Source organism: Bombus pascuorum, chromosome 16 (assembly GCF_905332965.1).
Source record: "Bombus pascuorum chromosome 16, iyBomPasc1.1, whole genome shotgun sequence".
Classification (NCBI taxonomy): domain Eukaryota; kingdom Metazoa; phylum Arthropoda; class Insecta; order Hymenoptera; family Apidae; genus Bombus; species Bombus pascuorum.
The window spans coordinates 4,898,141-4,912,493 of NC_083503.1; the positions used below are offsets into that span (position 1 = coordinate 4,898,141).

General features: G+C 37.1%; 1 protein-coding gene and 1 pseudogene across 1 annotated transcript; both read left to right on the forward strand.

Moving 5' to 3' along the window:
* The first annotated feature begins 4,996 nt into the window (after positions 1–4,996).
* LOC132915159 (dynein beta chain, ciliary-like) lies at positions 4,997–6,742 on the forward strand. The gene is made up of 3 exons (XM_060974876.1): positions 4,997–5,255; positions 5,757–5,867; positions 6,365–6,742. Exons 1-3 carry the CDS (start codon positions 5,235–5,237, stop codon positions 6,587–6,589), a joined length of 357 nt encoding a protein of 118 aa, XP_060830859.1. The 5' UTR covers positions 4,997–5,234; the 3' UTR covers positions 6,590–6,742.
* A 2,194-nt stretch (positions 6,743–8,936) lies between these two features.
* Positions 8,937–8,999, forward strand: LOC132915384 (U6atac minor spliceosomal RNA; annotated as a pseudogene).
* The last annotated feature ends 5,354 nt before the right edge of the window (positions 9,000–14,353 follow it).

Below are 14,353 nucleotides of genomic sequence, written 5' to 3' on the forward strand. Positions count from 1 at the left end.
AAATCGGGCGACCCACCAGAGCCATACTCCTCAACGGAGCAAAGCGAATCTAAGAAGAGGGAAATGTCACACGCTCAAGAAGACCACCCGCTCAAGAAGACCACCCGCTCAAGAAGGGCCGCTCGCTAACCGGATAGATTAAACACCCTGCATGCCACAGCTATCGAAACAATAACGAAAAAGGCGCCTCTGATACACCCTCCAAAGGGACTAGACCCACGATAGAAAAATCCACCTAAACTAGCGTTCGAAGCAGTCTATTGTAACATCTCAAACCAATCTGTTCTAACATTCCGAACTATTCTGTTGTAACGCTTGAACCTTCACTCTGTTGGATTTCTATAATAAATTTTATTATTGCATACTAAGTTCAATTTTCTTCACCCTATTCGTGAAAGAATTATTTCGTTGGAACCGCGACGCGAGGAGATTACCGGCGATCCGTTAATTTCGCGATTACTTGTGTCTCCGACGTGACACCAGCGAAGTCAGTAACGCCGGGAGCTGTCAAGTTTGAGGAGACTAAACCCGGTGGTTGAAGAACGCAACCACGCAGCCTCCCGCCGCAGCTAGGCAATCTCAAGTCAGTCACGAATCACAACAACGAAGTAAGCTTGTTCCTTGCGTTACCGATTCACTATCCACCATAACAATGGCAACCGCAGACAAAATTACCTCATTGCGTCGGAGACGAGGCCATTATTACGAGGCCAAATTACCAGAGATTCATTTGCCTACTTTTAATGGCACCATCGAGAATTGGTATTCCTTTTACGACTCTTTCTCGTCTACGATAGATCGGAATAAACAAATAAACAAATAACACCGATACAAAAATTCCACTATTTCCGATCATCCTTGGCTGGACAGGCCGCGCGAAGTATTCAATCGTTAGACGTAACCGCTTTTGAGGAATTCAGGAAACTCACCCATCCTCCGCAAATAATCCCTCCACGTCGCTATCCGCATGGTGGGTGGGCGCGTAACTCTATACAAAAAGCCAACTTGTTTGCAAGTCACCTAATTAATGTCTGAAGTAACGGAATACTTGCACTCTCCCTTCCAGGTGTCTCCTCCTATTGAACCTTTCTCATCTCTGGAAGGTATAGAATTAATACGTCGTCTAAACTCCAGGAAAGCATCGGGACATGATCAGATAAGTAACAAAGCTATAAAGGAGCTTCTCAAAAAAGGGATTGCTCTCATTACTTCTATTTTTAATGCAATTCGTCGCCTTGAATAATATCCTAATCATGGAAAATATCATTAATTACTCTTAACCCTAAACCTGGAAAACCTCACAATCTGCTTACTAAAAGACATCACTGCTTTTCCCACTTCGTAGCAAGATCCTTTAAACGAAGTCTACTCTTCATTCTTCTTCCCATTCGCGATCAGACGCGCGCAACCGCGAAGTTAAGACACGATTCTGCGACTACAAAATATGTGGAACACACACATATATATATACGTGCTATGCACGTTTACGAAATAGTCGTGCAAGACTGAACGTCATTTTGTTGTTAGAATATCAGGAGTCCTTACTGAAGATTTTTTACTTATTTATTTATCTAATGCATAGCACTATTAACTTATACTAATAATAATATAAATGTATATTATTGTATACAATATATGACGATATATAGGGTGAAACTGTAGCAACGTTATCTACCCGCGGATTTCTATGATTTTTGGATATGTTGTAGAAATATTTTGAACAACTTTTACCTATACAGGGTGCGCCGTTAGAATTCGGACAGAATTCAATTTGTAGTTCCCACCATATTAGAATTCAGATGTTTGTGCTGATTGACTCTGAAGTTAGTTAAATATGTCAATAAGTCTTCTATAACCTCAAAATGACAGAACTCGTTAAGCAAAACCCGGAATACGATAGAAGAGCGGCGATTATAGAAAGTCTTCGCGCCGGGAGAACGCCGGTCGAAATTATAAAATTCTTTAGCTACCCAAGATCGACGGTATACGACATTGCTAAGAGATACGCAGCCTCAGAGTGGTTCGAGAAGGGTTCTCCTTCTCCGGCGAGAAAAGTTCAGGTTAGGGAAAAATCAACAAGGACGCCAGAAATTATTCAAAGGGCCCAAGACATGATTTTGGAAGATCCGGGAACTTCTGACAGGTCCTGAAGACAGTAATAAAGCCGTGGATGGAAATTACGGCTTCTGGAAGGCCGTATTTATTTCAACAAGATGGCGCACCTGCTCACACAAGTCATCTTGTTCAAAATTGGCTCTCTGACAATGTGGACATGTTTTGGTCGAAAGATTTCTGGCCTCCTAACAGTCCCGACCTAAACCCATTGGACTATTACGTGTGGGGCGTTATCGAGAGACAAACTAATAAATGCAGGCACCCCAACGTCAACTCCCTACGAGCTGCTATCGAGTCAGAATTCGCGACAATTAAACGCGACCAGTTGAAGTCAGCGTGCTCGCGCTTTAGAGCAAGAATAGAGCAGGTCATAGAGGCAGAGGGTGGTTACATAGAATAAAAGTTCTCAGCAAGGACCCTTTAAATGAGATATAACAACATTTTCATGTGTTTTTGTGTATTGACTTAAATAAACAACTTTCTGCACAAAACTTCTTTTGTCCGGATTCTAACGGCGCACCCTGTATAACATACTGTATATAAGGAGTGAACTTGTTTAATTTTCAATATATTGTTAAGAAACTACCGGCTCGATTATATTATATTTCTGCCTACGATTCTTCATCTGTGACAGCGTATGCGTCGGTCTGTCTGTCACTTATCTTCTGTGTATTAACATTTATTTAATTATTTAATATTTGAACCCGATACATTGATGATATTCACTTTTAATTGAGTTATAAGTTACCAGTTATAACAGACTCTTGCAGCCTCGCATGTGTACGTTATGCACAAAGCCTTTAAACCCGCCCGACCCTCGTTTTCAAAGAGAAGATAAGTGACCGGCAATCGGTAACCACTAACTAAAACTAACGCATACGCTGTCACAATTGCAGAACTGCGGATGCAGAATTCACTGTAGTGATATCGATAGTTGTTCGCGAATATCCAGAAAACTAAGCGAATTCACTTCTTATATAGGAAAAGGTTATTTGAAATATCGATTTCTACAACATATTCGAAAACATCGAAATCATGCAGTAATTAATGTTTCTGCAATTCCACCTACCAAATCGTATTCTCTTCAACGCTATTCAATTTTTATGCGAAAGATTTTTCCATAAAGTAAATCATTTTGTAATGATGTTTGAAATGATGAAGCCGGATGCTTCATTTTATTTAGCGAAGATTATCATACATTCAGAGGAATACCTTTCTGTTTGTTCATTAATATGGCATTACTTAGTTTTTATCTAACTGGGAAATGCAAACATTTTCTAATGTAATTTCAATATAAGAGCCAGTGGAACTTTAAGATCATTTTCCAAAAGAACGATTCATTTGCGGCCCATGGTTCCTTGCAGATATTACGTGCACCATTAGATATTCGTTCCACGATGCAATACAAAAAATTTGGTTTTGAAATTCTACTATACGGTATCTTTCTTTAATAAATCTCCACCGATCTGAAGGTGTAGGATCATCTACCAAAGTCATGAGATATAATTCTTGAATACCCTGAACAACCAATAACCCTATAACCAAACTGCACAACACTTAATAACATTTTCTTTAATGCAATATAATTGTAATACCTTCTTACTCTTCTCATTTCCTATACTTTGTTGCTTTTGACGACATATCTTTTGTTTATCAGTTTATAACCTTAATCGAAGATAATTAAAATTAAGAATTATCGATACCTAATGAATTATACAAAAACATGTTACGAAAATCAACGTAATCACATCGAATATGTATTTACAATAACGACAACGATAAAAATTCAGGACGTCGAAAAACTGGGAATGCAATTGGGTTTCACTTTTGGAGGAAGAAATTTCCATAATGTGTCACTGGGTCAAGGCCAAGAACCCATAGCGCAAGAAGCCATAGAACTTTCGGCGAACGAAGGCCACTGGGTAATTTTGCAAAATGTCCATTTAGTGAGGAAATGGTTGCCTACTTTAGAAAAAAAGATGGAACAATGCTTGGAGAATCCACACGATGACTATCGATTGTTCATTAGTGCGGAACCCAGTCCTGATCCTCATGAATCAATAATACCTCAGGTAATAAACAATTGTGTAATTTGAAAAAGCAAAAGAAAATATGCAGGTTTAATGAAGCTAACATATACTAATTATATTCCTTAACCCTTCGTCGGTAATATGGTATTTCACTAATGTCGGAATTTCACTAACGCGGTCGGTATTACATGTTTTTCAGTAACTGGCCTAATTTCTTACTGTTTTTTGCTTTAAGAAAATCTAAGAAAATTCTGAGGTATCTATCATAGCCCATAATTTACTACATAATTTACATTTTATATATGCACATATGTATAAGTATATGTATACCAGAGATAGAGATGTTGGAAAATTTGAAACCTACAGAGAGGTCCTTGACTGCTAGGCTCTGTTGTTTATAGACAATGTAAGTTAGAAGTTGTAATAATTCTGGTTGTAATAATTGCGTAATGCAATTAATTTTTATCTGAGAAAGACATGTCTATGTTTCGGACTGAATTCTTAAAAACTGACTGTTAATAATGATTAAATTGTTTAACAATTACACTATTATACAAAAGAAAACAATATCGGCATCTTTTATATATATTTGTATATAAATAAATGGTTGCTGTGTCTTTTTCCCATTTATATTAGAGTCTATGTATAAAGAAATTTATTTTCAATACGTTGAATAACTTTTGCTGTCATATACTACGCACAAGCATTTATTTCTCATAATAATCCAACAGGCACAAATAGAAATTTTACACGTACATTATTTGACGAATTTTCGAAATAGTCCAATAAAAAAAATTCTAATTTGTCCTTAGAAACCATAAATTGATGAATTCGTAATATAATGTCAAATAGACAATTTAGTCAATTCTCGATTTCACATAAAGACTTTTCCTGAAATTGATACACTGAAGAATTTATTTTATACATTTATTAGGGTTTTTAACACAAACTGTGGAAAATTTGTTTAAAACGTTATTGGGTATACTAACAAGAACTGCCAGCGATACAACAAGCGGAGATATTTCGAAAGAAGACAAAATAAAAGGACAAATAGAAGAATTATTGGACAAACTACCAGAAGAATTTAACATGCTAGAACTTTATAGCAAGGTACTCACTGTCTCACTCTACTACTAATTTTAATGAATTACTTAATAAATCTAAATTTAAAATGAATAGAAATTAATAATCAGGAAACCGGAAATTTCTAAAGGAGCGTTCAGACGATCAATATTTATTATCAATGCTATTGTTAATATATAAGGTTCTCAATATTGTATTGACAATGTACAGAGTATTTAATTTTGGAAAACTAAGGCCAAACAGCGGTTGTAGGGGATATATGTATACACTCATACAGAAAAGTTATTCAGTACTGATATTTAAAACATTTCAAGCTCATAAAAATCGTTGCAGCATTTATCCAATTAACTGCGTTCGACGCGTATACACGACGTTGCTTGATTTTAATTACGCACCCCGTAAGGGATTTTGAGAACTAAATTCCGCAGTTAACTGGTTAAGGTCGAAGATAGACGGAGGAACGAAATTGGAAAAGTCGGATCTCGCAACAATTTTCGTCTCTAATGAAATCTTTGTTAAATTTCCTAGGTGGAAGATCGTACACCATTTGTCACAGTAGCTTTACAAGAGTGCGAACGAATGAATCTACTGTGTGAAGAACTTAGAAGATCCCTGCAAGAATTAGAATTAGGCTTAAAAGTAATGACAAATTTTTATGCATTTTTACATCTTTGCTGTATACTTTTTTTACGCAAATGCTACATGGTCTCTAGTGTTTCTTACGTGTGTTTCTGGAACCTAACTTCCAAATTGTACGTTATATAAAATACTTTTAAATATATCATAAAGTAAGAAATCATTGTAGAATTATACCATACTATGAGTGCAATGACAAAGCGACATTCTCCTATGATACCCAAATTACTGTTAAAACTCTTGGAACATATTGCCGTACTTCTTTCATCATCATTAAATCAATTAGAAAATGATCAACTTAAAACTATTGCAATGTGACATTAAATTCGAAATTGTTTATATTTAATGTAACTGCTTATGGAAAAAATTATAATTTTTTAAATTTATTGATGATAGATGAAGGAAGTTTCATAATCTTTTGAATTTTCAAACTTTAAATGCTGCTTTGTAATATAATGCCAGACATAATAAAGTTAATTAGTGATCTTGTTTTTTGATAGGGAGAATTAACTATTAATCCTGAGATGGAAGATCTACAAAATTATATAATGATGGATGCTGTTCCGCCGTCTTGGACAAAAAGAACTTACCCTTCAGAATTAGGATTAAACAGTTGGTTCACGGATATGTTGTATCGAATAAATGAATTATCTAATTGGACTGCAGATTTTAACGTAAACATGTACTTATTTTTTATTATTATTGTAACTTTTATTATTGTATAAAACAATGCCCTATTAATATCGAAATGTTTCTGTTTGTGAAATTGATAATTGAATTCGTGGCAAATTTTCATGCCTGGAATTCAACTCAAACTGATAAAATAAACATAGGAAAATTGAATGAGCAACAGAATAAAACTTCGTTCAACGCACACGATTGTTTCTACGCATAAAAAGTGAAATTTTAATACCTCGTACCCCTTTCTGGTATAAAAATACTGTAAAAGAGTGCTGAAATCTATTCAACTAAAATAAGTTTAGATGTGAACTGATATGAATCAAAGTGTTTTCATCTTAAGATGATTAATCTGTAGACAATTTGTAGTATATAGAATATGAATCTGCCTGAACTGAATCCAAAATAGTTGGATAGAGTTTGTGTAAATTCATATTAATTGAGAACATCGCTCCAATCTATTAAAAAACCTTTCATTAAGAAAAAATAGAAATTATAAAATTTAACATTTTCAAGCAGCTTTATTTCTTCGCATACTCGCCTTTAGTATCCTGTATTTTATGCCCTTTAGCTAAATTTGGTAAACAATCTTTTGCTTGAACTGTATTCGAATCCTCGAGAAGGTGACAGACGTAACGAATAGTAACGAATTTTCTTTCACGCGATATTAACGGGTCATTAATATTGTGTACCAAACGCAGAATTTCCCGTTTCTGCCAATTAACATTATAATCTAAAGAATCTTACAACATTATTATTCAACTTTATTGCAATCTTATTATGCTCATCTATTAATCTGTTCTAATAACATAACGAATCATTATGTAGTTACCAGCGTCGGTATGGCTAGGTGGTTTTTTCAATCCTCAATCATTTCTAACTGCAATTATGCAACAAACCGCACGCAGAAACGAATGGCCATTGGACAAAATGTGTTTATATTGCGAAGTACTGAGAAAAACCAAAGAAGAAGTCACGTAATTATTGAAAACATTACTCCGTCATTCCTTCAAATCCTTTATTTTTATCGTTTATTTTTATTTCTCCTTGTTGTATGATTTTAATCGAGGATACTTATCGCACATGTATAATGGCGGAAAAAAGTATTTGTACATACGCATTCTTATTTTTCAATGAACCCTTCTTTTGGCAGAATCTACATTTTATTTTCGCAGCATCAATTCTTTGTAGTCGTTTGAGAGTACTATTATATATATATATATATTATTATATTATATATCACTTAATACTATTAAATGACACGAAGATCAGTGCGGACGAGATGGAGAGCATGAAGAGGCACACGCGCGTACAAACACGCACACAGACTTAGATCGTTGGTTCATTTATAGTATTTTATATAATATAGATTGCATATAATGTAAATAGTATATGTACGCTCACTTTTTCTTATTTATTAATTTCATTTTATTATTAAGTTGGTATGATTTTTTGAGAACGCGATGTAAACTTGCGAGGACTTATATGCTTAAGCGAAAGAGAGAGTGGAGTTCATAATCGCGAAAACGAGCAACGAAGTATTGTCTGAACTAGAAGTCATGTCGCCCGTAACGCAAAATGAAAGTTCTTCTTTATTTGATCCCGTTCAGTTGAGCAAATTTAATGATAAATTATATGTCCTTCTAAATGCTTATTTACGCGAAGAACGAGACTTGCTTACAGTCTGTGAAAGTAGCCGATAATATTACGAATAACCAGGCAATAAGTAAATATGATTGCAACAGCAAGCAGTAACACACCAACGGAATGCGATTCTTCTGATGATGAATTGACTGCTTTCTGTATTTTATCGCATAATTCGTCGATTTACGATCATCTTTCATACAGACACTTTTTCATTTTGATATTCAATATCTTGACTTATTATAATTCTCATACAATTCTAATTTTTTTTAATCACCTTTATATTACGTATTTCAACTGCTTTTACATGGTAATAAATATTTAATACGAAGCTGAATAATAATTGTTTACTAAGGCGGTTGAGTATGCTTGAACGCGATGTAGGTCGACTTTTGTTGTGGGGCTCCCTGCTACGCTCGTAACAGGCATATTAATTATAAATACGGATGCGTCGTGAGTTCAAATCCTCGCCCTGGTGGATATATTTGCACAAAGGGTGGAAAAAACTCGATATGACTCAAGAAGTATATGCAACGACACAACGTAAGTCTTTGCGTATTTAAGCACCAAGGGCCAACGGTCACTCACAAAAATGTGTTTAAACACAGCCACCCGACCATAGGTGGAGGTTTTAGCCGGTAAGAATCCGGCACTACCTTCGGTTACTGCAACCTGTGTTCAGAGCCCCTCCGCAGAGTGGTGAGAAGGTGTCTATGAAGATTTCCTCCACGTTAAAAAAAAAAAACTTTTCTGTAGTATGAAAGGAGAGATGTTTAGCACTTCCCTAGCTAAGGATGGAACACATTTCTTTTTTAGTTTATTTTGGTTTTTACAATTTGTCCTGAAGGACATTTGGTAAAGTATTATATCTTAATTATTGGGAAAAGAAAAAATAAAAATAAAATATAGTATGTGGACGACTACCCCTAGCGGGGTACCATCTTCGTATTTGCTAGGTTATATCTTTTATGAGGTCTATTGGGTGTTTCCTTTTTAGTCTTCTTGCGATGTTTGTTGTGTTGCTCGTTTCCGCTGCCAGCCGGTTAGGGTGTGATGCTATTCTTTCTCTGTACCTTCTTGCAAGTCTAGTAATCTCCTCCTTGACCGTTGGTATTCCCAGGTCTTTCCGTATGTTCTCGTTTCTAACGTATCATGGGGCGTTTACTATCGCTCTAAGGATTTTGGCTTGTGTTGTTTCAATTTTGATTTTATGGCTCCTTGCTGCTGTTCCCCATAGTGGTATTCCTTATGTCCAGATTGGCTTTATGATTATTTTGTATATTTTCAGTTTGTTTTCTGTGCTTAGTTTGGATTTTCGGCTTGTTAACCAGTGCATTTGTCTCTTTGCTGTTGTCACGTAAAATAATAATAAATTTAAGGAGAAAAGAAACTTTTATTTTTTTCTTATGTTTCCAATACACTTCCGAGCTCTAGGCGTGACTGTTCAAGACTCTCTGACTGCTCTACTGCTCTTACTGAGGAAAACTCGATGAGGGTGTTTCCTACTGAACTAAGGACGCGGATTCGCTGTTTACTCTTTTGGGTAGAATAGTGAGGGTAACGATCCGCGATGCCCATTGGTTATGGCCAATGTTAATAAATACAATACGAGGAGAAAGTCTCCTGCAAATTTGGCTCATGGGTGTCCTTGTTCTTGGGGAAAACCCAGCAGTTTCGCAGGGCACATCTGCTTTCTTCACAATTAGCAAGGATGTGCAACAGACCAACAGATTTTTGGGAACATTCATAAACCGGCGATGTCTATATGACTGTACCTTAATGTTTAACAGATGCGGTTTATGGGGGTTCCTTGGGCCTAATACGGGCCACCGTGACGATGGGCAGGCCTAGGTGGCCTGACCATGAGGGATGTCCCGCGGACCATCTCACGCGACGTAGCAATATAGCTGCTCGAATTTCAGCTGTGACACTGTCTGTATTTTGTCCATTATTGTTTTGATATGCTGTTTCCATGTGAAGTGTGTATGTATGTGAAGTCCAAGGTATTTGACTTGCCTTGTTTGTGTTATTTGCGTGCCGTACAAGAAGATGTTTGATGTTATCTGTTTTCGCAGTGTAAATGTGATGTGGTTGCATTTGTTAGGGTTAGCTTTAATTTGTTTGTCTTCTGGCCACTTTTCTATTTTTGTGATGTATTTTTGTAATATTGTGGCTGCTGTTACAGGGTTAGTGTGCCTGATTAGTACGGCTGTGTCTTCCGCGAATGTCAATATTTTGCTATTGGTAGTTGTTGGTATGTTGGCCGTGTATAGTGTGTATACTATAGGACCTAGGACGCTTCCTTGTGGAACCCCTGCTTTGATGTCTTTGACTTCGGAGTGTGCGTCCTTGATTTTTACTGTGAAGGTTCTGTTGCTTATGTATGATTTTATTATTTGGTATATTTTTTCCGGGAATTGTTTCTTGATTGTTTGAATTAGGCTTTCGTGGTTTATTTTGTCGAATGCTTTCTCTATGTCCATGAATAGGGCTGTACAATATTGTTTGTTTTCTATTGTGTGTATTATTTCGTTGACAAGCCTGTGCATTTGTTCTATGGTGGAGTGTTTGTTTCTGAATCCAAATTGATGGTCTGGTATTAATTTTTCCTTCTCTATTATTGGTTTTAGTTGGAGGTATATTACTTTTTCTAGTATTTTGGAGAACACGGGGAGTAGTGATATTGGTCTGTAAAATGTTGTTTCGTGTGGATCTTTGCCTGGTTTGGGTAACATTATGATCTGTGCCTGTTTCCATAATTTAGGATAATATTGGATTCTTAGTATTGCATTGAATATTATAGTAATAAGTCGTATCACTTTTGGAGGGCGGTTTCTCAAGATTTTACCATTGATTAGATAGATTCCTGGTACTTTATTGTTTTTTGTTTTTTCGATCATGTTTCTAATTTCTTGTGCTGTTGTTTTAGGTATGGTGTATTGCTTGTCAATTGCGGTGCTAGTGGTTAGCGCATCGTCGTCCGTATGGCTATGATGGTTGCTGTTATTGATGTTGTGTGGTGTAAATGTGTTGCATAGGTGGTTGGATAATTCTTCGGCTTGCTCTTCGTTGCTTCTTGCCCATGTGTTGTCTGCTTTTCTGATTATTGGGGCTGGTTTTATCGCCTTCTTTATTTTTTTTTTGTGGCTTTCCATAGTGAGTAGTTGTAGTTCTCGTGTGCAGATAGTGACTCTATGAACTTTGTGAATTCGTTGTTGTTGTGCTCTTTTATTTTGTTTTTTATTTCCTTTGCGAGTTTGTTTAGGTGTTTTTTGTTTTCTTTTGTTCTATGTTTGGGTTTTGTAGAGGGATTTCTTGGAGCCACTGCTTACTTTCTGTTTCTGCAGCACGCCTAGTATTTGCGTTTGTTGTTATTTTTCTTCTTTTGCTGATCCTTCCAGCTTTCGTCTTGCTTCGTTAGTTTGTTGTTGGTTGTGTTTCTGTCGTCGCTCATCTGGGTGACATCCATTTCGTCTTCTGTGCACTCCTGGACCTCCATGCCCCTGTGTATGGCTTATGTTTCGCCGTTGTTTCATATTCTGAGCGGTGGCACTCGTTGCATTTCCCCGTTTTCCCCGCTTTTCGCAATTTCGGGGGCACTATTTTTTTTTCCACTTTCGGCTTCGACGGAGAGACCTCTCCGGGTACCTGACACGTCTGCACTCTTCGGCAGTCAAGAGGGAAGTGTTTTTTTTTTTGCGGTTGACGCAGAATATTTTATCCTTGGTGATTGCGTCGTCTTTTTTTAGCACTCACCTTTATTGCACTCACCTGGGCCATGGGGCTCAGTGCATTTTACACAGCGGTAAATTAGGTTGCAGTTTTGCGCTGAGTGGCCTATTCGTCGGCATCTGTGGCACTGAGTAACGTCGTTTTTTCTTATTTTTTCCCACGTTATTTTGTAGAAGTTTAGTCTATTTATTTTTAGTAATTTCCCGACGTTGCTATTGGGAAATACTTGTACTATGTAGATTGGGAGCAGTCTGTTATTTTCCCTTGATTTTCTTGTCGAGAAGCGCGACACTTTCGTGAACTGTATGTCGTCTATTTGTAATGCTTGTAAGTCGTCTAGTATTTCTGCCTCTGTGAAGTTAATGTCTAGTCCTTTTAATAGGTACGTGTGTTGTTTTTGTGATTTGGGTGTGTATCTGTAAAATGTTGTGTTGGTTGTGATCAGTATTTCTTTTGCTTTGATGTAGTCGTTTAGATTATGTAAGTATAGTGCGTGTTTGCCCGCGTGTATTCTATTGATGTCGTGTCTTGTATAAGAGCTACGGTGTCTTTTGGGTTCTGGAGAGTTATGTTGATTGGTGGGGGCCTGTTACCTTTAGCGGGTGAGTGGGTGTCCGGTTGTTCCTCTGTAGGGTGGCTGGTGGGCTGTTCATGATGTGCTTGTTCCCTCGGTGACATTGTCGATGGGGGTTGCTCTTTTGATTTGACCGGATGAGTAGGTTGTTCTTGGGGTATCGTAGGCTTCCTAGGTGGGGCGGGGGGATGTTTATCCGTGTGTCGTTTGCTTTATCTCGAGTGTATGGTGTTCCCACCAGGGACGTAGTCCTCCTGCTTGCTTTCTTTCGCATTTCTTCGTTTTTCCTTCTTATGATTTCCACGATCGAATTTTGTATTTTTGGTTCCTTTCTTGCAATTGATCGTGGGTGATCCTGTTATTGTGATAAGCTAGTTTCCTGTGGTTGTAGTACTTCGAATCTGTTTTCTGTTGGAATTGCTGGGGGGGGGAGAGCTTCTTGTTTTTTTCAATCAGGACTGTACTAGCTAATCAGACAGCACTTATTAAGAAAATTGTATACTCGGAAAACCTAAACCACCTAGAGAAATCATACAACGATGTATTAAAACAACAACAGCAGGAAAATATCGATAGATTTATGCTTAAAATGATTATGAAACTCGATACCGCGATGCAAACTTTACACTTTCAGTTAGACGAGATACTTAACGTTATAATATTAGGCAAACAGGGAATAATTGGCCCATAAATACTCGATCCCGATGAATTTATAAAACACTACTCCAAAGCAATAGGCAGCCGCACATACAACACCGTGATCTCTGCCAAAACGGAACATTTTCAGTTTATACTCGATATCAGTGATCTCAAAATCTTCACAATAAGTGACAAAATATTCTTTTAAACCTTAGTACCTTTAGTCTCTAACAGGGAATGGAATATACTACAGGTATATCCTATCCCGAGTAAGAGAAATGGAGTATTTTTGGCCCCAGTAATCGAACATCAGATATATTTAACTTCAGGACTTTCATTTATGAACACTGATATCGAATATCTCGACAAACTTTGTAAAGAACGAGCCGGAACCACTATATGCAAACAGACGATACCAATCCATGACAAAAACTCGAGAACCGATTGTTACAGCGAAATAATAAACTTCAAACCTCATAACGAACATTGCCAAATAACTGTGTTTAAGATTGAAGACACCAGTCTTATACCGCTCAGAAGTAGCAACAGCAACATTGCGATACCGACAAACCCGATAGAAATAGACACAATTTGCCAAACGAAACACACTTTGCAAAAACTTGACAAACCCTCCATCATAAGAGCCAATACTTCCTGCGATATATTGTACAAAGTTAGACACATGCGTATAGGCGAGACAAAAAACGAAGTCAAATACGAAATCAAAACTAAAACCCTAACGCTCAAAACAAACGATAGCTTCATTCGTTTGTTAGACAAACTCGAACGAGCACCGAAGGTAATAGATAATTTACTAGGCTATAAGACCACGATCGATAAAATAGGCGACGAGATAAAAACTCTTAATTTCGAACATAGAATCAAAAGTATACAGTATTGGGGGCTAGAAAGCGGATGCCTGGCGAGATAACAGGCTTTTCCCATGAACAAGGATGCCCACGAGCCACATCTGCTTTTCCTTGTCTTCACAGTTTCATTTATTAACTAATGGGTATCGCGGATCGTTAGCCTCACTTTTCTACCGAAAAGTGTGGACGACGAATCCGCGTTCTAAGTTCAAAAGGGCATACCTACACCGAGCTTTCCTCCTTGATGGTACGAGACGGGTCCGGACAGTTCTTGTAATCCTTTTGTACGAAAAACCTAACTATGCTACTAATAAAGCCAGCCGTTTACTTAACTAATCTGTTATCATTTAAAA